General features: G+C 47.9%; 2 protein-coding genes across 2 annotated transcripts in view; both read right to left on the bottom strand.

Moving 5' to 3' along the window:
• TBKBP1 (TBK1 binding protein 1) overlaps positions 1-4,712 on the bottom strand; it is a 76,859-nt gene extending 72,147 nt beyond the window's left edge. Inside the window, exon 1 of the mRNA XM_075911411.1 lies at positions 4,569-4,712. The gene's annotated coding sequence lies outside the window, so the exon portion shown is untranslated. The remainder of the gene's footprint in view (positions 1-4,568) is intronic.
• Positions 4,713-12,256: 7,544 nt separating this feature from the next.
• The window catches only part of KPNB1 (karyopherin subunit beta 1), a 40,642-nt gene continuing 28,441 nt past the window's right edge, over positions 12,257-24,457 (bottom strand). Inside the window, exons 14-22 of the mRNA XM_075911408.1 lie at positions 24,367-24,438; positions 21,733-21,877; positions 19,834-19,916; positions 18,667-18,774; positions 17,732-17,875; positions 17,534-17,639; positions 17,340-17,454; positions 15,937-16,098; positions 12,257-15,380 (exon numbers count right to left, since the gene is read on the bottom strand). Of these exons, the coding sequence (XP_075767523.1) occupies position 15,380; positions 15,937-16,098; positions 17,340-17,454; positions 17,534-17,639; positions 17,732-17,875; positions 18,667-18,774; positions 19,834-19,916; positions 21,733-21,877; positions 24,367-24,438 (936 nt within the window). The 3' untranslated portion in view covers positions 12,257-15,379. The remainder of the gene's footprint in view (positions 15,381-15,936; positions 16,099-17,339; positions 17,455-17,533; positions 17,640-17,731; positions 17,876-18,666; positions 18,775-19,833; positions 19,917-21,732; positions 21,878-24,366; positions 24,439-24,457) is intronic.

The raw sequence follows: 24,457 nt of genomic DNA, 5'->3' as shown, positions 1-24,457 counted from the left end.
CTGACCACGGCCCGCGACCTGGGTTTTCATGTTTCATCTCTGTACAGTTCAGATGAAACGGGCCTCAGCGGTTTTCACTTATTAGCAGCTGAACATGGACAAAAGCAGGAAAGGAACTGCTCCAGCAAGCTTGTGCTCAGAAGGCCTGATTCTGCAAATCTTTGCTTGCTCTGAGCGCAGGCAACAGGGACGGTTACTCGGGCGAGGAAAGATTAGTAGGAAAAAAGACTCTTGGAGCATGTGCAACCCACACACCTAGGGTACGTCTAGACTACAGGCTTTTGTCGACAGAACTTTTGTCGACAGATACTGTCTAGACGACATCCAGTTCCGTCGACAAATGAGGAGAGGCTAAAGAGACTGGGACTTTTCAGTTTAGAAAAGAGCAGACTGAGGGGGGATATGATAGAGGTCTATAAAGTCATGAGTGGTGTGGAGAGGGCTGATAAAGAAAAGTTATTTATTAGTTCCCATAATAGAAGAACTAGAGGGCACCAAATGAAATTAATGGGTAGCAGGTTTAAAACTAATAAAAGAAAGTTCTTCTTCACACAGCGTGTTGTCAACCTGTGGAACTCCTTGCCAGAGGAGGCGGTGAAGGCTAGGACTATAATAGAGTTTAAAGAGAAGCTGGATAAATTCATGGAGGTTAGGTCCATAAAAGGCTATTAGCCAGGGGATAAAATGGTGTCCTTGGCCTCTGTTTGTCAGAGGCTGGAGAGGGATGGCAGGAGACAAATCGCTTGATCATTGTCTTCGGTCAACCCTCTCTGGGGCACCTGGTGCTGGCCACTGTCGGCAGACAGGATACTGGGCTAGATGGACCTTTGGTCTGACCCAGTACGGCTGTTCTTATGTTATGACAAAGCAAGCCGCTTTGTCGACATGACAGTGTAGACGCAAAGGACAGTGTAGATGCAATAACGCCTTCTGTCGACAGAAGGAGTTATTCCTCGTAGAATGAGGTTTACAGCCATCGACAAAACTGCTGAGTTCTGGCGACGTTATGTCGACAGAACTCAGCAGCAGCGTAGACGCAGGTATAGTTTTGTTGACAAAAGTCCACTTTTGTCGACAAAACCCTGTAGTCTAGACACACCCTATGACTGTGTCTACATTGGCGCGATCTTGCACCAAAAACATGCTGTCTGTCTACACCACCAGGGAGTTCTTGCGCAAGAACATTGACGTTGTAATGTGTGAAATCAGGGCTCCTTGCACAAGAACTATGATGCTCCCGCTCAGGAATAAGCCCTCTTGCACAACTGTTCTTGCGCAAGAGGCCAGTGTAGACAGGCAACATGAATTTCTTGCGCAAGAAAGCCAGATGGTTAAAATGGGCATCCGAGCTTTCTTGCACAAGAGAGCATCTACACTGGCACGGAGGCTCTTGCGCAAAGGCACATGCCAGTGTAGACGCTCTCTTGTGCAAATACTTTAACACAAGAACTCTTGTGTTAAAGAGTATTTGCGCAAGATCATGCCAATGTAGACGTAGCCTACGTGTGATTCACTGTCTCATATACTGGCACTTAGACCACTTACAGCGAGAGAAATTTTAGCTCAAGCTATAGAGGCGCCTACATTAAGCACCAGTCCCAGGTTCAAATCTGCCCAGTGGTAGTTACTCATAGTCAAGTTGAGGGAGAGGCCTGTGCGTTTACGGTAATAAACTTTAGCAGCAAAATGCATCTATTTCCATTTCGTTTGTGCTTCACTTTTTAGCAGCAGGTACAGCTGGCTCAGTTATTATAGCGACATGCCCTGCAGAGATAGAAACTGAATCTAGATGATGACAGATGGGGTGATATTCCCAAGTTAGATCGATAGCTCGGGAACCGGAGTGGCACTAAGGCAAAATTAAAATGCAGAAGCCAGACTTGTAGCTAGGACTTTGCATTCAGGACTTAATGAGAAAAGCCAACCTCGCTGCCCGAATGCAGCTAGGGCTCTGGAAAAACACAGCAGGCATCATTTCAAGAGCTGTTCACACTCACAGATTGCCGCAAAACACTTTGAAGTGCAAATCGAGGCCTTTTCTCAGGTCTGAAGCGAATGCTGACGCAAAGGAAAAAACCGCGCCCGTCCCCTCCCTGCATGTTGGGTGGCAGGGCAGGTGTCCTGGGCTCCAAACGCACCATCTGGAGTCACTTGGGAGTTGATGTCCTTGTAAGAATTAGCACAGGAGGGGGGAAAAGAGCGAGCCGCTCGGAAATCAAAGCCTGGCCACAGAAGGAGCATTAAGGGACTGCAAATTTGGAAACTCTCAGACTGAAACGTGAAACTTCACCTTGCTTTTGCAAGCGGGTGAAAGCATTGCAGCCCGCAGATGCTGCTCTGTGCGCTAGGCTGAGGGGCTCACTGGAAAGGTACAGACAGAAGAACAGCCACACTGGCTCAGACCAGCGTCCTGTCTGCCCACAGTGGCCAATGCCAGGTGCCCCAGAGGGAGTAAACACAATAGGGAATCCTCACGTGATCCCTCCCGTCACCCACCTCCAGACAAACAAACAGCGGCTAGGGACACCATTCCTACCCATCCTGGCTAATAGCCATTGATGGAACCAATCTCCATGAATCTATCTAGCTCTTTTTTGAACCCTGTTAAAGTCCTGGCCTTCACATCCTCTGGCGAGGAGTTCCACAGGTTGATGGTATGCTGAGAGAAGAAGAACTTCCTTTTGTTTGTTTTAAACCTGCTGCCTGTTAATTTCATTTGGTGACCTCTAGTTCTTAACATTGTGGGAACAAGTCAATAACTTTTCCTTATTCAATGTTTCCAACCCAGTCAGGATTTTATAGACCTCTATCAAATCCCCCCCTCCACCCTCCCCTCCCCATCTGTGTTTTCTAAACTAAAACATCCAAGTCTTTTTAATCTCTCATCATAGGGGACCCATTCCAAACCCCCCATCATTTTCGTTGCCCTTTTCCAATGCCAAGATATATTTTTTGAGATAAGGCGACCACATCTATACACAATATTCCAGATGTGGGCATACCAGGATATTAGAAGACCAGTCCTGTGGAGCTGGTGTCTGTCCTCCTCCCCCCCCACACACTTTAGTGACCAAATAGCAATGTAAACCTGGCCTCACAGCCATGCTAGCAGGTCCACACAGCTCTGCCTAGCACATCTAACTGCGGCCTGCAGCTTGAACTATAGCCAGGCTGCAGAAGGACAGGCTTTGGGCACAAGTCACAGTGGGACTCAGGTTCTGACCAAGGCCCTGACCGGGACCCAGCTCCAGAGGGCTGCTGAGCTGTTTCTGGATGGAAGTTGGGCTGGGGTTGAAACCGGAGTCAGATTTCAAGCTTGCACGTGCAATGTAGACGTACCCTCAGAGAGGCCGGCTAAAACCTGAAACGTAAGGTTAATCATCCCTCCCAGAACTCCTGTCTGAACTATAGCAGCTCAGTCTATCCTTGTCATCTATAGGAACGTAAGATCCTGGAGTCCCCTGCTCTCACAGGCAACTCCATTGTATACGCCCCTTTAAAAACTTATCAAGCGCCGTTTGAAAAGGAGTTAGGTGCTTTGGCCCCATGACATCCAAGCTCTCTTTCCATGTGGCAGGGAGTTCCACAGTCAAACCGCACATCTTGTGGGGGGAAAAAGGGATTTTGTTTGATCAATTTTGTACTTGCCACCCATCTCCTGGCTTCGTCGCTCCACAGGCATTCTCTCCTCGTTAGTGAAGCTGAATGCTAATGAGGCAGATTCTTAAAGCCCAAAACTCCCAGGCTGTGTCTAGACTGGCCAGTTTTTCCGGAAAATCAGCCGCTTTTCCAGAAAAACTTGCCAGCTGTCTACACTGGCCGCTTGAATTTCCGCAAAAGCACTGACTTCCTACTGTAAGAAATCCGTGCTTCTTGCGGAAATACTATGCTGCTCCTGTTTGGGCAAAAGTCCTTTTGCGCAAAAGGGCCAGTGTAGACAGCTCAGATTTGTTTTCCGCAAAAAAGCCCCGATCGCAAAAATGGCGATCGGGGCTTTTTTTGCAGAAAAGCACGACTAGATTGGCACGGACGCTCTGTTCCAAAAATGCTTTTAACAGAAAACTTTTCCATTAAAAGCATTTCCGGGAAATCGTGCCAGTCTAGACACAGCCCCGCTGAAATCAAAAGGGTCCTAAATACCTTTATATCTGTAGATGGCGCTTGGTCCTGCCATGAGGGCAGGGGACTGGATTCGATGGCTCTCAAGGGCCCTTCCAGTTCTAGGGTTCTGCGACTCTAGGATTCTACCTTTAAGAATCTGACCCTCCGTGCTTTCTGCCTTGAAACATTTCCGCTGATGGAGGCAGCAGACGGGCCAAAGAGTCTCCTTTCATGTTACTGTCATTGTAACCTCATCCCCCCATTCCTATTGACTTTTAGTAGGAGCAGGGTCACCAAACTCCCTCAAGCACCTTGAAAATCCCAGCTCCCAGCAAGATTTGCAAAGGCAACACGGCTCACTAGGTGCTGGATAATACAGAGGATCAGCAACGGGGGCTTTCCCCCACCCCCCCTTGCGCCAGTCCTAAGCCAGTCCGAGGCAACGGTAACAAAGAATTCTTATTTACCCGACTTGCCCACGTGGACTCCGCTCCTGAAATCAACGGGAGTTTGGTGCCGAGGACGCTTCACATTCCAGGCCTTTGTCCTTAGGTTTTCGGGAGCTGGGATTTTATTTGCAGCGTGGTGCTGTCGAGCTGCCTGTCAGTGCTGGAACGGGAGGTAGCTAAGCCTTCCAGCTCACTTTGCATTACCCATGCACCCGAAGCAAAGCTGCCCTCCCGTGGGAGCCCGGGGGACTCCCTTGTGGGAGGTTACGCGTGTGAGGAAGGGGCTGGCAGGCGCTGGCCCCACCAATCCACACAAAGGAGTTCGCTCACCTTTCTGCACCAACCCCGGAGAACCCACTCCCCCTAGCCCAGCACGGAGCAGCAGAAACCCAGCTCTGTGGTTCGCAGAGCTCTGACAACACCACAGAGCGATCATCCGCCTGAGGAGGGGGCCGGGGTCTCTTCCCTTATCGCTTTACTCCCTCCGGCTGGTCGAATGGGCTGGCTGCGGCTAAAAATCCAATCCAAGTCGCCCCTCGGGGACGCTGCATTGTAGAATCCGAGAGAGATTTTACTTGGAATTGTTACTCCGTTGGGCGAGTAAGAGTCGGTAACTCCTCGGCCAATAGCGAGGCCAGTCAATTTCCATGAGGACAAGCCCATAGTCCTAACGTCTTAAAAAAAAAAAAAAGGTCACCTGGGGGCAAATCCTGCCTCCACTGATCCAGGAGATCTTTGCAGTGGCTGACCAAGGAGAAGTGATTATTCTGTTTGGACGACAGGGGACGGATCCCTCGTTCCCCGGTTCTGTTCACTCCCTGTGGGGCAGCTGGCGTTGGCCACTGTGGGCAGACAGGATACCGGGCTGGATGGACCTTTGGTCTGACCCAATATGGCCACTGGGCAAGATGCGAGCGCTCTTTTGCGTGATTTATAGACCCTTGACAGAAAGAGGAGGGGGAAGTGCTGAAAGCTGCCTACGTCCTCCGTGGTCTGTAAAGCCAGGGAGTAAATCAGTTGGGGGGGGAATTGATGCATTTTGCACATGGGGCCCTGAGGCCCGGAGAGGGGCTGCGTGCCCGGGACGCAGGGTGAGTTTGGACCTGCTGCAACCCAAGCGTTGGGGCAGGGTGGGGCATCGTTTTTCCTGGGCTCTGAAATAGCATCTCAAAAGAGGAACAAAGCGCGCACGGGAGGCCATTCTCACACCAGGCTGTGCCTGTTCTCACGCCAGCCCTCACACGAGCTAGGGTGTTAACAATCATGGATAAAGTGCCAGGACTAAAAGCTTTATCCCCGTGAGAGGACAGTGCGGGAGTAGCCATGGCACGTCTGTGCAAGGCCTGGGCCTTTCACGAGCCCAGAGAGAGTTTCAAGTTATAAACACTGGGGGGTGCAGGGGGGCTCCGCTTCCTTTCCCATCTCCGTCTTGTCTAGTTAGCCTGTAAGTTCTTCATGACAGGGACTGTTTCGGACTGGGTACAAACAGCACCCAGCAAGAGGGGGCCGAATCCATCTTGCAAGAAAGTCACAACCATTTTTTTTTAAATTGAGCCTTCGTTTCCCATTGGCCATGGGCAGCTATGATGTTTCAGCAGCTCACGCGTGACCTTGCCCAGCTAGTGCTGGGGTGATCCACGGTCCCTCCACCTGACTCGGTCTAGGGCCAGGCAATTCACACAGCGCACAGGTAAGGGAGGGTGCAAACCGAGAATCGGTACAAATCAAGAATAAGAGCCAGTCCCTGCCACGAAAAATGTAGACACTAAGGTGGGAAGGAAACTGTAGAGGGTGAGTGAATTGTTCAAAATCACTCAGGAGCAGGAATAGCATCTAGATCTCTCGGCTGCCAGCAGTAACGCCTTACCTCTGTTCCATCCTGCAAACTCTCCGCTGTCACTGGAGTTTCCAGACATACCAGGAAGATCCATTTTTCAGCCATCTCTTTCATGACGTCCATTTAGCAAACTGGGCTGCATTCCTCCTTCCGTGTTATTCAATAGATTGCTTTAATAATGGCCATCAGGGACTGGGGAGTCAGGCTGCCCTTTAACGTCAGTAGCACCACTTACCTAAAGGACTCGAAGGCTACAAGGTTTGCAGGGCTGGACTCTTCGGTTCCGTCTTGCAAAAATAACCCACCTGTCCTTTTGCAACTTTAAACCCCCCCACAAAAACCAGAGGCATAATAAAAGATAGTGGTTTTCTTCACTCCCTCCACACACTCCCCTCTCCCCCCCCCGGTTTGCCTTTTAAACGGTGCTAGTTAAGCACTATCCCGCATCATTGTCTGGTACCACCACTGCAGAGACAATGTGCCAGAAAAACTCAGGCCTGAGCTTGTAAATTCTTATGTCAATTTCACACAGTTGTTTTAAAGCAGGCTTGTGTTCTCCTCCTCCTCCCCCCACTTTTTCAAGATTGCAGTGCTTTAAAGAATCAACCTAATTTGCAGCCACATTTGTGTGCTGCTGTTAGAATCACTCATTAGAAACTAAAGGCTGGGGTTTTCAAAAGCACAACAGGGAGGAAGCCAAATGCCAGTGAAAGTCAATGGCAATCAAGCACCTGAATCCAGATTCTCAGATGGTGTAATTCAGTATAGCTACACACTTGAAACATGGCGTAGGCTGCAGAAAACTGGACGGTAGCTAGTGTGCCAAATTTTTAAAAAGGGCAAATGGAACCTCCCAGGTAACAGTAAGCCTGTTGGTCTCAAATTGATCTCAAGCAAGACTATTGGGCAGCAAATACAAGACTCAAAAATTAAAGGACAGTAACAATTAATATTAACATGGCTTTATGGAAAATAGATCCTGTTCAATTGACTTGATTTTTTAATGACGGCAAGTTTGCTTGATAAACGTAATGGTGCTGAAGGAATGTACTTAGACTTCTGGAAGGCATGTGAATTGGTACCGAAAAACATTCTGATTAAAAAGCTAAAACAATATAAAATGAACCAGGCACACATTTGATTAAAATCTAGCTTCCTGATAGGTCTCCATGGTTGTGTCTACATTGGCATGATTTTGCCCAAGAACTCTTTTGTGGAAGCATTCTTGTGCAAAAACTTTTCCAGAAGAGAGCGTCTACACTGGCATGTGCCTTTGCGCAAGAGCATCCGTGCGCGTGTTTACGCTTTCTTGCGCAAGAAAGCTCGGATAGCCATTTTAACCATAGGGCTTTCTTGCGCAAGAAATTCATGTTGCCTGTCCACACTGGCCTCTTGCACAAGAACAGTTGTGCAAGAGGGCTTATTCCTGAGCGGGAGCATCATAGTTCTTGTGCAAGAAGCCGTGATTTCACACATTAGAATGTCAATGTTCTTGCGCAAGAACACGCGGCCAGTGTAGACAGGCAGCAAGTTTTTGCGCAAAAGTGGCTGCTTTTGCGCAAGATCGCGCCATTGTAGACACAGTCCACGTGTAACTAAGTGGGGAGTTATTGAGCAAATGTGTCTGTTCTCTTGCCCTGGCACTGTTTAACATTTTGATAGAGCTAGAAATCATCCCTGATAAAAGTTAGCAGCTGACACAATTGGGGGAGTGGTTGATAATGAGGCCAGGTTGCCAGGACGAGGAAAACCCCAACCTTTAGTTTCGAACGTCAAATGAATGGCTGTAACAGCAGTGCACAAACACAGCTGCAAGGGAGGCGGATTCTTGAAAGCGTGGTGACGCTGAAAGAGAGGGGGTAGAACGCAATAGAGAAGTGATCCACATTGCTTGGTAAACGGGGTGACAAGTGAACGATTTTGCAATTTGTGGCCCAAAAGGGCGAATGAGATCCTTGGATGCAGAGAGAGGAGAGGGACACAAGGGAGGGGTTGTGTTTCATGTCTGCATTTGGCACTGGAATCCTGTATCCCGTTCTGCAGCCACAGTTCGAGGAAGTGGGGACAAATTAGAGAGGGGTCAGAGAACTTTGAGAACGATTAAAGGACTAGGAAACCTGCCGCAGGCGTGATAAAGCCTACATACTAGAGAGATTAAGGTGGATTACTTCGTTACGGGGGTGTCCTTGATTAAGAACCTACCTAAGGAACCAATATTAAACAGGCTCTTCTGTCTAGCAGAAGTCAAAGCTAGATAAATCCAGACCAGAAATAAGACAAATGTAACAGTGAGCATAGTTAACCCTGGGCACAATGTACCATGGGGTCCCAGTGGATCCTCCATCACTGGTCTTTTTAAAAATCAAAATGGGATGTTTTCAATAAAAAGATCTGCTCTGGGAAGTACTTTGGGGCAGTTCCCTGGTCTGTGTTCAAGAGGCCAGGCTGGATCCAAATCATCCATGTGGCCGTGGAACCTATGAATTAACTGCAGCGGGTGCGTCATCAGAGCAGCTGACCTTTTCTTTTCTTTCCCTTTTTTCTGCCCACATTTAGGACAAAGCTTAAGTACAAGGGTAAGTACAAGCAATTGGCTCGTAAAGTGCAATCAGATCCCAGGCTGCCCTGCCTTATTTATAACCTCTTAAGTACTAGCAATTTGTATTTCATGTTCAAAGGTGATTCACCCACGGTACAGCGTACGGGCACCAGAATTGTGCACCATTACCACATGACGTCCACAGCTGCTCAGGACTTTGAGCACGTTACTCGGCCTGGACGCTTGGTGCGGCTCTCGGAAACAAGCATTGGTGCATGAGGAGGTCCACAGAAGGAATGCAAAGGAACCGGGGCTGGAACAGCTGGAGCGGGAGGATAGCATTAAAAGTACTGGCTCGGGGGGAAAATAATTGAATGAGATCTGGGTGCAATACAGGCCTTTTTTTTTCCAGAGCCCCCCCTTTTTGCATCTAGGAACCTCTTTTCTGGTGCTTTTAACCCCTTATTTGGGAAGGTGGAGCAATGCCTGTGAGCTAGCACAGTCAGCCGAGAGTAGATACATTTTGCTCATCTTATGCAAAAAGCCACGTTGCTCTTACGGGTGGAAGGACATGGGACCAGGAGGGATATGCCAGTTAACAGTGGACATATATTCCTAGCTCTAAATTGAGTATCAACTGGACAGCAAAAAAAAAAAAAAACCATCTGACTTTACACTGGCCTCTCTCGTGCCTTGTTTTACCGCAGTTTGCCAGAAGCTGGGAAAAGGTGACGGGGAGGGATCACTTGACGATTCGCTGCTCTGTTCATTCGCTCTGAAGCGCCCACGCTTGGCCACTGTGGGCAGACAGGATACTCGGCTAGCTGGACCATTGGGCTTACCCAGCAAGGCTGTTACGTGGTCTCGCTCATTTCACATCAGGCCCCGGGGGGGGGGGGGAGGGGGGTGGCTTCGTGAGCCGAGCGAGCGGGGGGCAGATGGCAGGGGCTGGAGCACTCGGCTTTACAGCGCGAGCATTCTCAGCAAGGCCGTCAGAACGCAGCAGTTGGGTCAAGGTAGCACGAAGGCTCCTAACTGGAGGCTACTGTGACCACCGCCCTAGAGCAGGGGGCAGAGCGTGCCGCTGCAGAGGGGATTCTAACGCCACCGAGCCCACGAGCTACACTGGGCCACGAGCCTGAAGGAGGCCGTTGGGCTCGCAGAACCAGAGCGTGACGCGAGGGGCAACACTGGCAGAACATAGCCCAGGGATTGGATCCTCACCTATTGCTACTGTTGCTGCTTCATCTCCCGGCAGAGGTAGCAACTAATACTGGAAGGGGCAGGGAGAGAGTCTCAGAGGGGGGAGAAGAGGGCTGCACCATGATGCAGGGAGAATGAGACAAACGCCATGAGTCATCTCCTCCCCGGGGGCCTCGCCTAACCAGCACAAGCGGCCCTTAGCCTGGGTCGGATTAGCACGACCTTAGCGGAAGCAGCAGGACAAAGCAACCTCCAGGCACAACCATTTCTCTGGATCTCACAGTACGGACGGGGCATGGTCTCGGGGCACCGTTCGTTCCTTCCCCCTCCCTTCAGTCTGGAGGGCACCAAACTCTTTGAGGAGGGGCTGGGGAAGCGAGGGCTTTAGGAAGTGCCTAACGAGGTCTGGCAAGGCGCTGTTCTCAAGTCACCTTTCCTCCCCGTCACACTTCACCTAACCGCCCGGCTGCAATTGGCTCCATGGAAAAAGATGCATTTTCATGTCTGCTCATGCGATTTGGCAGCTGGAAACAGGGAGCAGGCAGCACCTTCTTCATCCACCACAAAGCTGCCATCTTGGGAGCCACTGGGTCAAGAGAGGAGACAAAACCAAAACCCTGCCCACTCAAAAAAATGCCTGGGGAGCTCACCTAGGAGCATAATGGCAAGACCATGTGACTACATCCCCTTCTGTCTTTTCTACCGCTAGATGCCAACGCTCGCCCTTCCAAGAGGGGTAGGCGTGCCCCAGCCCGTTAGCAGATCCCAAGGGGCCAGGACGTTCTCCGTGACTGACAGAGCCACCTTCTCAGTAATGCAGCGGTAGACACACAAGATCACACACATGTGCAGAGACTGGATGGGTCACAGCCAGCACTGGGTGTTACAATCATAAGCCCAGTTTTTAACTGGCAGCAAACTGGCTCCCAGCAACTTAGTCCCTCCTTATGAAGAGGCGTACAGGCCCTCTCCTCTGTGCTTTGAGGCTCTACCTCCGGGGTCTCCAACCTTTTTGTGCACGAGATCACTTTTTGAATTTAAGTGCAAGCCAAGATCTACCTGAAACCCAAATATCCTGCCCCGTCTCCTTCGTGCCCCTTCTCCAAGGCCCTGCTCTTACTCCATCTCCCATCCCCCCTCACTTTCACCAGGCTGGGGCAGAGGGTTGGGTTGCATTGCAGGCTCTGGCTTCGGTTTAAGGGATTTGGAGTGTGAGAAGGGCTCTGAGCTGACCTGAGGGTGTTGGAGGGGGTTCTAGGTGCCGGCTCTGGGAGGGTGTTTGGATGCAGGGGTGCTTGGGACTAGGAGTGCAGGAGGGGGTTCATGACCGAGGTAGGTTTTTGGGATGTGGGCTCCAGCTGGACACTGCTAACCTCAGGTAGCCCCTGGGCGGTGGGGCTAAGGCAGGCTCACCCCAGCCTGGCCCTGCACCACTCCCAAAAGCAGCCAGCAAACTCCCTCCCAAGCCCTGTTGTGCCCCCTCTCTGCTCTGTGGAGAGGATACAAAGTGGGAGAGGTGCCACGTTGACATCAGCCCCCTCCTCCTCCTCCCCTGCCCTGCCCAGAAAGCAGGAGGCTCCTGAGGGGACCACTCCAAGGCAAAGGGCACTCAATAACAGTCTCTTGGCCAAACCAGTCAGGATCACCTGTCAGAGGCTGCAAGATCGACCAGTAGATCCCGATCGACTGGCTGGTGACCAATGCTCTACCTCTTCTGCTTACATTACACATCAGTGCAGGGGAGTGGGGGGTGGTGTATGTAAAACAGCTCTCACTAAATAACGCCCCCAACCCCTTACTACAGCAAAGGCAGGCACAGAACAGAGGCAGCGTTGCAGATCAAAGAACCCAAACAGCCACGCCTGAGCAAGGCGGCCAGACGTTTTCCATGAAAAAAAAGTTTTGGTATTACACTGCTATTCCTGCTTGTTGATGCACGTTAGAATTGCACAGATGGGCGGATGGGACATCATGTCACCTCCAGCTCCCACCAAACAGGAAACTAGACGCTAGAGTGTCATTCATGCAATCAGAGAGCACACCCACGCAGTCTCGCTGAGCTAAGGAGAGGAAGAGGGTTTCTGGCAGGAGAGGTAGCAGCTATATAAAATGAATCAGGAAAAAAAATGAAAACCAAAATAAACCAGCTTTTATTTAGAAGGTAAATAAAACCAGTGGTACCAATTTGTTAGTCAGAGGGACCCTTCCAATCAATCATCGTCAACAGGTCACAACTACCAATTCAGAGGTGACACAGTAGCAGTAAGTGAGCGTCAATACATATTAAAGATCTATAAGTATTCCCTCTCAGAAGCCAAATTAGCACAGACCTCATTCGGTCTGGCTGACAATAACTGGCCAGACTTGAGACAGTTAAAGTTGCTTGGTTCTGAAAGGTAAAATACGAGGCCTGCATTAAGTGGGCACTTTGGAAGATTACATTAACTTTTCCCCCTCCATTCAACTGCAAGGGCAGTGCAATTAGCTGCCTCTGGGCAAAGACATTTGACCAGGAAAAGAAAAGAAACCACACAGAAAAGCTCTAGCACAATATGAACAGAACTGCTACTTGAAACCAAAGCTTCTTAAAGCCGTTTCCTGCACTGCGATGTTTACTCTCCTCTGTATCCCTTCTCCACTCACCCATTAACCTTTGCCTCACGTGGCAGGGCAAAGCTGGTGCGGAGCCCAGGCTGTGAGCTAACAAAATGCTTTGCTGAAACAAGCATATTTTGAGTTGGGTGCTGAAATTGCACATTTAATAAAAAATTCAAGGACTTAGCCCATGAATTAAGTCTGCCAGGCAGAGAAACTGGCTCAAGATTTTTTTTTTTTTTAATTGTACATAGCTGTCCCTCTCTCCAAACCACAGTGGTTACAGGATTGGAGGATAACAGTTGCAAACTTAGCACCAACGCTGGAGGTGACAGACCCGTTTTTCCTCACTACCACACTGTGGGCTGGTGTTGCTTGTGTGAAAGTTGTGAAGGATTTGTTTGAACAGTTTCCAGAACTGCTTTCCCTGGAACAAAAACATGACAGACACGAGGTTTGTTTCCACTACTGTCTCAGTGTACTTTATTCTCCTGCTGTCTACAGCTGAACAGCCACACGGGACAGAAACAGGTAGCACTGAGGAATGATCAGATTTCTCCCCTCCACGTACCCCTCCCCAACTTCAGGAATGGCTTTTTTAGGAAACCCCAACCCACGTCCAGAAACAAAAGAAAAGGCATTAATAGAAATGTGACCCAGGCCTGCCTCTCCCTAACCAATGTTCAGGAGGTGGGTGAACTCTCCCATTCACAGACCAGCCCTGTCCTCTAAACACCTGGGATTTTTTAAATTTTTTGTACACTGGTTCAAAGGTCGGCACTTTGCATTCTGAACCGGGCACTGAAAGGCACATATCTGATACCCTGTACAAGAGCTATGGTGGATGCCGCAGTGCAGATGGACAACAGAAGTGGATTCCATTCTCCTGGAGCCCAGGACCAGATGGGGAGAGAAGGAAGAAAGGGGATAAAACAGATTTTTGCCTACTTGTAAAATACTAAATTAGGGTTTTTCCCTTCTCCCTCCCACAGGCAAACAGCTTTAAAAATGCCCAAGGTAAGCTGCAAATTCAGAAATGCTGGTAATATCAATAACTGCATAATAAAGATGAAATTAAAAATTGTTTTAAACCCCACACCTTCTCTACTTTTTATGTCTTATTGCTGATAAAATCCAGGAAAACTGAGGGACTATGCCTCAAAGAACAAAAAACATTAAAAAAAAAAGAGAGATAAGAGATTTTGATCCTTCATGTGAGAATAAAAAAGCTGCATGCTTAGGGGAGTGGCAAACAGCCAGTCTATCCCCAGGATGCCCATCAGACTTTTAGTACATGGTTAAAAAAAAGCTAATGGGTTCCCCTTTTGATTGGAAAGACCAAGAATACAAAAAGAAAGTACCGGGGAATGTTTGACACCGTTTTATTAATCTTGAACTGCAGTGGAAAAATAGAACCTTTTACAAGTGCCGTCTTGTGTAAGCTCAAGCCAGTATATATATATTTATATAAATTTCTCTTTTTTCCTCTTTTGTTTTGAAGTGCAGCAAGAGACCAATACCACATTAAATTCGATCAAATAAAGAGCACAAAAGGCCAAGCAGTTTCCAAATGGCATTTTATCAGATTTTGTTTGAACATTGAATTTATCCTCATTTTGCAATCCAAAATATTACCTGAAGTTTTACTTTATTGTTTTTAAACTCTTTGGCACAATTTTGTGGGTGTTGGGGCTGCTACAGTACAAGTCAGGAGAGATCTTTCCCTTTGCATTTTCATTGCCAATTCTGAGCACCTACACTGATGGGTTGGTGTTTTTTGTGTTTAAGTCTGAAATCTTGTTTGAGAGTTTGTTTCTATTCCCTCTAACACAAGAGTTTCCCGCCCCCCCCATTTCTACATTCACAGTTGAACAATATTAAGGAAGGAAAGGCGCTTTGATGAAACCAGATCATGAAAAGCGTCACTCAGAATGGGAGCTCTGAACATTCGTCAGTGTTTCCCTAAATTAAAAGCCCTAAAGAGCGACTTTCCATTTTTTCTCTTTTCTTTTTACATCTCTTATGCTGCATCAGTAGACTGAACTTCGGTTAGTTTATGAAATGCAACTGCTAACCCTTTTTTGGGAAAAGATAAACTGCAATGACTTGAAGTTGAGAATGTGGATACCGCCTCATTCACACACACACACTCTTAGACTGAAAATCCTTCACCCCTCCTATTAGCCCATGCACTGACAGCGTTGTGTGGCAAAGGTTACAGAGGGCGGGGCCAGAGACCCAGACTCCATCTCTCTTCAGCAGCAAAAGCTAGACCTCAAACACAGAGCACCACAATTGAACCTGGTTTCCTCTCTCCCAAACTAGGCATTCCGCTCCACTCTGGCCAGAAGACAGAAAAGCGCGTTCCAGTCTCTCTCGGATCAAGAGACTGCTTATTTTGGACAGAAACCAGTCGCTCCCTCTTCCCGGAGCAGCCGAGTCAGGTTTTCCACGCGAGTCGGTGCTCAGCTCACTAACAGCGCAGCTGCTGTTGGTGCTGTGGCGGGATTTTCAATGTGGTGTGTTTCAAGCCTCACTCACTCATCCTCTCATTCCCAAACATTCAGCATCCGTTCACACTCCTCACTTCCGGGTTTTTTCAAAAGATTGGAGATTTCCAGTGGGGGTCTCGGGTGTCATCCCAATGGTAACAGATCTGCAATCAGAGAGGAACTAGTTGTAGACATTTTTAAAAAGCCCCCCTCTTTGGAACCAAGGCTGAGGGAATAGCTTCTTTGCAAAACCAGAAAGGCCCGCCAATCTGCACCCAGGACACTCAATTCCCCTCAATGCACAAGAGCGCTATGCCCCTCTCTCTTGTTGCTTTTAAAAGCCTTTACTCAAACTCGGGGTCAACATTCCACTTGCTACAACCAACAAACCTCAAAAAACCATGCCCATGTGACCCAGAGAAAACATGCAGGCACCTACGAGAACTCACTATTGGCTACAGCAGCACAGTTCTGTTTCTAATATGGAGAAGACCTTAGACATGTTACTGTCAAGCACACCCTGCATCAGTTCTTTTCTCTAGGAAAAAGCGGGGCTGCTTGGGCTTTATAGCTTTAGATGGATATCGTACAGCGAGCTAAACAAGGAAAAGCCTTTTATAGCGAGATGCTTTTGTGAACTCTCTTCCAGTGGGCCCGCGCTTAGAAGTTTAACCTGCACGGTCATTTCGCAACGAGAGGGAAAGGGACCAGGTTCCTTACCAAGCTTGATTCTTTAATTTTCTCAATTCTTTAGTTGCCCAGGTAGCAAGGGTTTTTGTTTTGTTTGTCTTGGATCTTCTTCCTTCAGTTAGAAGTTCATGTATCATGGGTCTAGCTTCTACTAATTTCAGTACATCCTTTCCAAAAGCTGTACACAAATCCCTGTGGGAAACAGAGGCGCCAACGTACTTTAATGCTTGCTGAATGCCACAAACCAACACACACCAATTAGCTCAGCTTCACTCAGAAACCAGAGAAGGCTGTCTCACACCTAATGTCCCTTTCAAACGCTGCACAGGGTCAGCAACGTGAGAGCCAAAGAGCCTCCTTACCGGCTACTTACGGGAAACACTCATGGCTCCTGTCTAAAGGAGGTTCTTCTCCCTAACAGCTCCCTCCAATTCCCACGTAAGTCAAAAGAAAAGACTCCCATTGACTTCACTGATGGCTGAACTGGGCCCTTCACTATCCATACACAAGCTGAAAATTTCATTGTACCAGGGATGTTAAATATCGGTTAACTGACTAGTCAAGTAACCTCATGAATTCTTATCGGTTACTCGACTATTCTATAGTCCCTGGAGGCAGGGCTGGCAGCCAGCGCACTCCAGCCTCAATCTGAAGAGCTTTCTGCCACTCCATGCTGCTGTCTCTGAATCAGTGTGGAGTAGCAGCCGGGAGCTTGACCGCAAGGGGAGCCAGTTTAAAAAACAGCTCCCCTCACGGACCAGCTGCCTGTCACCCTGTGCTGCTGCCTCAAATAAAGAGGCAGCAGCCCCTGTCTAAGGGGGGGGGGGGGGAGGAGGTCTGAGCTTCCAGACAGCGCGAGCTGTAACTGAACCGGGCTGCCTGCCCGCCCAGCTCCTAATACACTTTCAATGCAGAGCCACAGCAGGGGTAAGTCCCGGCCCCGTCAAAAGCCAGGACTGAGCCAGGCTGATGGCCAGCCTGCTAAATAATTTACTGACAAGGCCGGGGTGTGTGTGTGTGGGAGAATGAGTGTAGTCTATAGCATTAACTTACAAACTTTTGCTTATTGGTTAATCAACTACACTATGACACCCCGACATTGTATGGCTCCTTCAAGATCACTGTCCCTGACTGCTTTTAAGACATGCAATTTACCCCTTCAGGCAGTGACCGATGGGGGGGAAGGGGTGACCAGGACTGGTAAATAGCCTGTGAGGAACCACCACTGCACAGTCCTCTAATTTCACACCTGTTCCTGGCCTCAAGCTCAACAGCGAGTTGCAAACATCTTAAACCGAGGAGTCGTGGTTAGCACTTCAGAGAACCTTAAAAAAAAAATCCTTCTTGCGATGTGCTGACTTTATTGTTTAACTAACCACAGTGCAGAGTGTGCTGTCGCTTTTTCCCTAGACAAAGGGGCCTGGGGTGCTTACCCTATCAGTCCAGCAGCGCAAGCTACAACTCCATCAGTGTGGTCTTCATCTCCGGCAATGTGATCGATGAAAGACAGAATAAATTCTACTCTGGGCTGCACCAGCATCACATCCGCTGAAAGGAAATGACCGGGTTAGTGTGCAGGCTTTTTTAAAAGGTCTAAAGAGACCGTGTCACAGTACGAAACACTCACGATGCACGTTTTCTTGGTCTCCCTTCAATCCCTGAATGATGCCAGTGTACGCTTCCAGACAGCCCTCCCTCAGCTCGTTCAGGTAGTCCACCATGTCATAATCCGACTAGACAGAAAACAAAGAACATGCAAGTACAACTGCCTTAACAAGCCACTAAGGCAGATCTATTTAAGCTGCAAAGTGCGCAACTGGCTCACCTTGTCGACCTGGGCTTGAGAGGCCTGCTGGAGAGTATTCAATACAACCTCTAGATATTTTTTAAATTCTCCTCCAATGGCCAGGGCAATATCACCAAACACAGAGAGAATCTGAGGCTTCACGGACCGATGGACATTCTCATTCTGAGAGAGAGAGAGCACAAGAAGGAGATTTGAGCCCACACGTTTTATTCCGCTTTTTGAAAGTGGATACACCAATCCCCTACCCCCCACACTTGACATCGGAGACCTCTTCAAATTGTCACAGTAGTTAATTATTATGCTTATGTCTCCTGATATACTTGAATGTCTGTAATCCGTCAGCCCAGGGAAATAGGGCATGCTGAATTAACTATTTAGCCAGGCCAGGAAGGGCACTGCGGGGTCTGGGTGTGAGGGGCTGGGGAGTTTACCTGCTGTCCTGGTTCCATGAACACACATGGCTCCGCCACAGCCAGGGAGTGGTGGGGAAAGCCCCAGAGGAAGTGTCTGCACACTGCCATTCCCCTAACTCCTCCAGAAAGGAAGGAGGAATGGCAGCATGCAGAGCTGCCTCCTTCTCTGGGAACACCTGAGCCATAGAGGAGGGACACCCAGAGCTGGAGGGTCAAGTGTATAATCCTTTTCAAACATCTCTAGTTTCCCCTCCCAGGTCTTCTCTGCCTCTCCGCTCCCTTTCTTTCCACTAACACCTAGCTTGCTCTAACTGGGCTCAGGCATCGAGCACCAACAACGAGGAGTCCCGTGGCTAACGTTTATTTGAGCATCAGCTTCTGTGGGCTGGAACCTACATTGTCAGATGACGAAGTGGGCCCCAGAGCTCAGCAGCTCATGCCCAAATAGATGTGTTAGTTTTTCAAGATCCACAGGACTCTCATTGTTTTTACTGACACAGACTAAGACGGCCATCCCTACGAAAGCAGGTATGTGCTTACCCCCAGGTTCTCTAAGAGCAGCTGCATAACCTCGTCGCAGAAAGGCAAGATGTTGGACTGCAGAGCTCTACACAAGTCTCCGACTAGGCCTACTGCAGCCAGACAAACCTACAAAGAGAACAGTACATTATGCACCAGCCCACCATAAGCAAGTGGTCCCCAGTGGGGATGTTAAATATTGGTTAACTGAATCAATCTCAAGAATTCTTATCAGACGACTATTCTACAGTCCCCTGGAGTGGGGCCGGCAGCAAGTGCACTCCAGCCTCACTCCCAAAGAGCCCCCTGCCACTCCATGCCGCTGCTTCTGATTCAGAGGCAGCAGCGTGGGATGCCAGGTGAGAGCTGGTCTGCGAGGGGCACCAGTTTAAAAACCAGCTTCCCTCACAGACGGGCCTACCTGTCACCTTGTGCTGCTGCCTCTGATGGAGGCAGCTCAGACCCAGTGCGAGCCAGAACTGAGCCAGGCTGCCTGCCCACCTGGCTCCTAATACACTTTCAATGCAGAGCCACAGCAGGGGTAGGTCTCAGACTCGTTGCAAGCCAGGACTGAGTCGGGCTGCTGGCCAGCCTGCTAAAAAAAATTTACTGGCGGGAGAATGCATGTAGTCTAGAGCATTAACCTATAAACTTTTACTTATTGGTTAATCGACTGCACTATTACCTCCCGATTCCCCACACTGCCAGTTGGGATAACATTAGCCTATTAAAGCACTAAATTATGGGCCCGTGACAGGAAGTAACTAAAATCATCACTGACTAGTGACCATCGTTGGCCATTGCCCAGGCAAGTCAGAGCTGTGCTGAAAAAGTTCAGCATCCAGGCCTTCTCAGGACAGGCACTGGGGTAAATACCATGGCATGGGTGGTCTGTTGGAATCTCAATCCTAATAGCAACTCTCTCCTGATCAGTGCCACTGAATACGCAGCCCATGCAGGTGTCAAGCTGATGAAGGTTTGCCGTAGATAATTTTAAGTAGAAGAGAGTCTATAAATTCGTTGACAAGGGGAGCTGGTAATTACTGAGCTCCTAAAGCACTTGCATTCTGGCTTCATCACCAGAAGCTAACAGCCCTCAGGGGATCTCATCCCGATGAACCCTGTGAATCCCTACCTACCAAAAGGCAGAAAGGTTTGCAACATGGGGATTCCAGGTTCAGCTCCTACCTGGTACTCTGCATAGTTCTTCAATCCAATGCCCAGGAAGGGTTTGAAAGCATCCATGTATTTCAGAAACTCGCCACCCAGAACTGCACAGAAAACACTCCAGTTAGGTCTCACCCCTGCAGGGCGGTCTACATGTTGGTCAGGTATCTAGAACAAGTCCTCTGCAGGTCTCAGAGTCTGTCCATTCAACAGAGCAGGACAAATTGATTCGCCACTGGATTTGACTCTAAGAACTGAGCACCAGGGAAACCATTTTCCTGCCCTAAAATGGACTTCCAGAATGACAGAAGGAGACAATTCACTCAAGATACGGTTCCCTGCGCTCTTTGGAGCCATTGTTTTCAGACTTTTACGGCTTAGCCCGGGCGGGGTTCTCCATGCAGTGTCCAGTGGGGGAGGAAAAGGACAACAGTACCAGGTCACACTACACCAGTTCGAGAAGAGTATTTAGCTATTTGGCAAAGGACAAGGCTTCCTTTTAGGATTACGTACCTGCTTTTCTTTTTTCCGGTTTTCCCCAGCCCATTGCCACCAATTAACCCACAAGCTACTATTAACCTCTGCAAGGAGGAGAAAGGCTTTGCCCAATAAGGGCATCACTCTGTTTATTCCAAAGTCAGCCCGTCTGCTGAGGTCACAACCTGCGATCAGCTCTTCCTCCTCCTCCCTGACCAGGCCAATCAATTCCATGATTCCACTCAAAGGACACCAATCACGTCAAGCAGAGTCGTAAGTCCCCCCCCCCAACTCCTCCCAGAGGCGCAGGGCCAAGTGATAAACCTGTTCTAGACTCCAGGAAGCCAGAATTAACTTCTCTGCTTTTTCAGACTCATGTGTTCTGAGAGCCACTGGACACGTGCGTCTGCACTAAAACCAGCCCCGGCCCCCAGGGGAGAAGCCCCCCAACAAGCCAGCCACGCCAATAGCCTCAGAAATGTGGAGGAAGATTCAAGTCAGCCCCTTTGCTGCCATCTGTCTCTCAAGAACCATTTCCCATTCAGCATGGTCGGAAGTGGAGATTTCCCTTTCTGGAAAAACGGTTCATCCCGTAGGGATTTCTGACAGCACCCAACCTCCACTCCTGAACATGCCGGGTGAGAGAAAGCAATGTGCTCCTACACCACAGCAACAGCATTCTACAGAAGAATCACAGTGAGGCGCTAAAATTGCTGCTACGCTGCAACACGAATTTGGGATATCAAATCCCATTTAATTATTAAACGGTTAAATGTTAAGTTTAACCAGTTAACTGATTAAACAGGGGCAGGCAAGAGACTGGAGCATCCCTTTTCTTGTGGGGGCCCTGCAGGGCTGGCCCCACAGGTACCAGTTAACATCACCCATTAATGGTGATGCTTACCAGGTAACCAGTTACTTGTAAACATCCCTAGTTTAAAGACAAAAAACACACACAGACCACTGACATAACTGCCACAAATCAAGGGTAATAAGACAATCCGAATATTATTTGCATTGTAATAGCTTCTAGAGTCCAGCAGCCCATTGTTCTAAGCCCTTTTCTTTGGGGGGGGGGGGGGGGGGGGGGAATAAAGTCCTAAGTATTGCCTATTCAGTGTGCACACATACAATACCCATGTTATCTACAGAAAACATAAGAAACAGTTTAGGAGAATATCAAGCTTCCATCTGATTGGTTGGGCTGGCTAGCCTCAAACCTTCACAGATCTGGAGGCATTATTCTAGAATAGTTGTGCAGTCAAATCTGCATCTGCGCAAACTCAACTATTTGGCAAAGGATGTTCATGTTAAGCCTTCATCAACAGGAGCTAGTGACAGGGATAAACTGCGCCAGTTGCAAACCTGCAAGACTGAGTTGCTCTCCTGGAGCAATCTACAAATTACATAAAGCAAAGACTTTTTCCAGTCTCTACAACTGACCTTCCACCAGGGTGCTCACAGCCATGAGAGCATCCTCTTGTACTCCCCCCGAGCCAGCTGTGCTCTGGAACATTCTCAACAGAGATGCCATCACCACATCGGAGATCTGCAAAGCATCCTGGTGCTGCACTTTCCGGAGAACATTCTATGTTCAGGGGAAAGGAAAAAAGAAGTGGTAAAATATCATCATGGGTAGTAGGCTCAATTCTTCCTTGGAACCTCTCGCACTAGCTCAGAATGTGACAGTTTTATCAAAACCATGCTATGCCTTAAAAAAAAAAAAATCAACTATTGCTCCGAATGCCACTGCTGCAAAACATGCTTTGTCAGTACAAGCACAGAATGCTGTTCTCATTATATCTATCCTTGATTTTCCAGCTAAAAGAACAAGCAGAATTTATCAGTCCTGCCAGAGAGGCTGTTCTCTGGGCATTTAGGATTGGAATTGCATTTGGCTAGACTTAAGCAATCCCTTTTTAACATAGATTGTTACAAGGGAAAATAGGCTAGCAACAATTTTATGTGACTGTGGATTGTAATTGATCTTTACTAGTAGCCCTGTGAAAAGGTAGATAATTCCACTTGCCCTGAATGCTTCATGTACACTACCGTATTAAAAGTCAGGAGACACACATCACCATCAGTACAGGCAGTCCCCGGGTTACATGGATCCAACTTACATCGGATCCCTACTTACAAACGGGGTGAGGCAACCTGGCACTAGCTGCTTCCCCCCAGCAGACCAGGGAGACGCGAAGCTAGCGCCCCCCTCTAGCAGACCAGGGAGACGCGGAGCGGCTTTTCTCAGCAGACACCTCAGCTTGAGAATAAAGGACTGAGGGAAGTGAGGTGTGGGAGAATAAAACTGAGCTCTGGAGAAATGTTTGGCTAGAGTTTCCCCTACAATATGTACCAGTTCCGACTTACATACAAATTCAACTTAAGAAAAAACCTACAGTCCCTATCTTGTACGTAACCCGGGGGCTGCCTGTACTACAAAACTACAACATCCCTAAATATTAAAACTCTCCCCTACTGGGTTCCTTGAAGACTTCTTTCCCCTCCTGTTACATATGCTCTTTTCACTGCACAGTTCTTTACATCACCATCTTTAACTTGGCCTAAGAAATTCAACTTTGTCAGATTACTAATTTAAAAACAAACAACCCACCCCCAAAGCTACACAATCCTTCAGCAAAAGTGAAGGGCAGAGAGATCCTTTTACCCACTTGCTCCCACAATGTTGGCAAAACATTTAAACTAGTGTATTTCACAAGACACTTGTATTGAACTTTAATTTTTTAAATGACTCATTTCAGAAAGTTTGGGTCTCATCATTAAAAGAGTAGGTCTTGCTCTTTCTTAAAAATTCTTTGTAAAAATATTTTTCAAGTAACTTCTTATGTTGCGGGCTTTCACCAGGGCATAAATCAGAAATTACTACATACAGAACTCAGCCAAATAAAAATGGAAAGGGCTTAGTCATGGTAAGTACTGTATCTACCGTAAGTATGACATTCAAAATGTGAGAGTCAGGTTGACAGTACACCTTAAAAGAATAAGCCTAATTGCAAGTTATCAGTGCTATTCAACTTTTGGCAAAAGATTAGAGACGGCTTGAAAAGGGATAATATAATTAACCGATGGAGATAAGAGATCCCATCAAACCCAGCAAAATCAGAGGCAAGTTTGATGTCTGAAGAAGGATCTTAAGTATTAGCTACCACAATCTGAAACTTGCTTTCATTCTCCCCAAGTTTCAGAGAGCCTCAGCTGATGCTACTTGCTTTTGAACACAAGGGTGTTAAAACCTTTCAGACTCATGTTAATGGAAACTTGCCTGTTCATCATGGGTTTGTGACAACAAAATTGGGGGAAAAAATGTGAGTTCCAAATAAAGATGGGTGTTCAGTAACTCTGAACATCACGTACACTGAAATAAAAGCACACACACCTCCAGGGATGTTACCATACAAGAGAGAGCAGGCCTTGATCTAAGTCCTGGATTCAGCACTAGTATAAGCTTTATGTGGGAGTCAGAAGTAGGCCCTGTTCTCTTTTGCATGGTAACATTCCTAGAGGAGTGTTTGACCATCATATCAAAGATTGGCTGACGAGTTTCCTGAGCAGCTTATCAAAAATGATGGCAGTTTTCAGTAGCCTTTAAAATTAAGCAAGCGGAATGAGCTAATGCTCCCAAACACATGAAGTTTTCTTTACCAAGTGTTTAATTTCAAAGACACTCAGTGCATTTTAACGAGTGCAAGTATTGAACTCCTTCACCAAGCAGCCGTGAACAAGTGTTTATTTCTTCGATGTGTGTTGACAAAAGTGACTGATTGTCCAATCTTTCCTTAATACGACAGCCAGCGTAAAACTGCTCAGATATTTTACTTGAACATAGTTGGTTAAGATGTGTTTTATTCCACAGAAACAAGAGGGTGGGTTTTTTGTTTAAAAACTGGACACAATTGTGAAAGACTCCATCTTTCATATGTTTAAACTCTTTTGCCTCCTCATACTAACTTGGGTGTAAGGAGCTGATTTCATTTAAAAAATTTCATCTGGATGCATTTTTGGGATGCATGAACCTGTCACAAGATTCTTATCAGAACTGATAAGAAAGTAGTTTACCTGTAGAGTAGCACACAGCAGAGACTGAAGATCATTGAACTGGATTCTGTCTGACGTGCTCTGGATATGAGACTATAGGAGAACAAGAAAT

The sequence above is a fragment of the Pelodiscus sinensis genome, chromosome 29 (assembly GCF_049634645.1).
Source record: "Pelodiscus sinensis isolate JC-2024 chromosome 29, ASM4963464v1, whole genome shotgun sequence".
NCBI classification, from domain to species: Eukaryota; Metazoa; Chordata; order Testudines; family Trionychidae; genus Pelodiscus; species Pelodiscus sinensis.
Note: the sequence above shows the minus strand (reverse complement) of the source record. Positions and strands in the feature narration are given on the sequence as shown.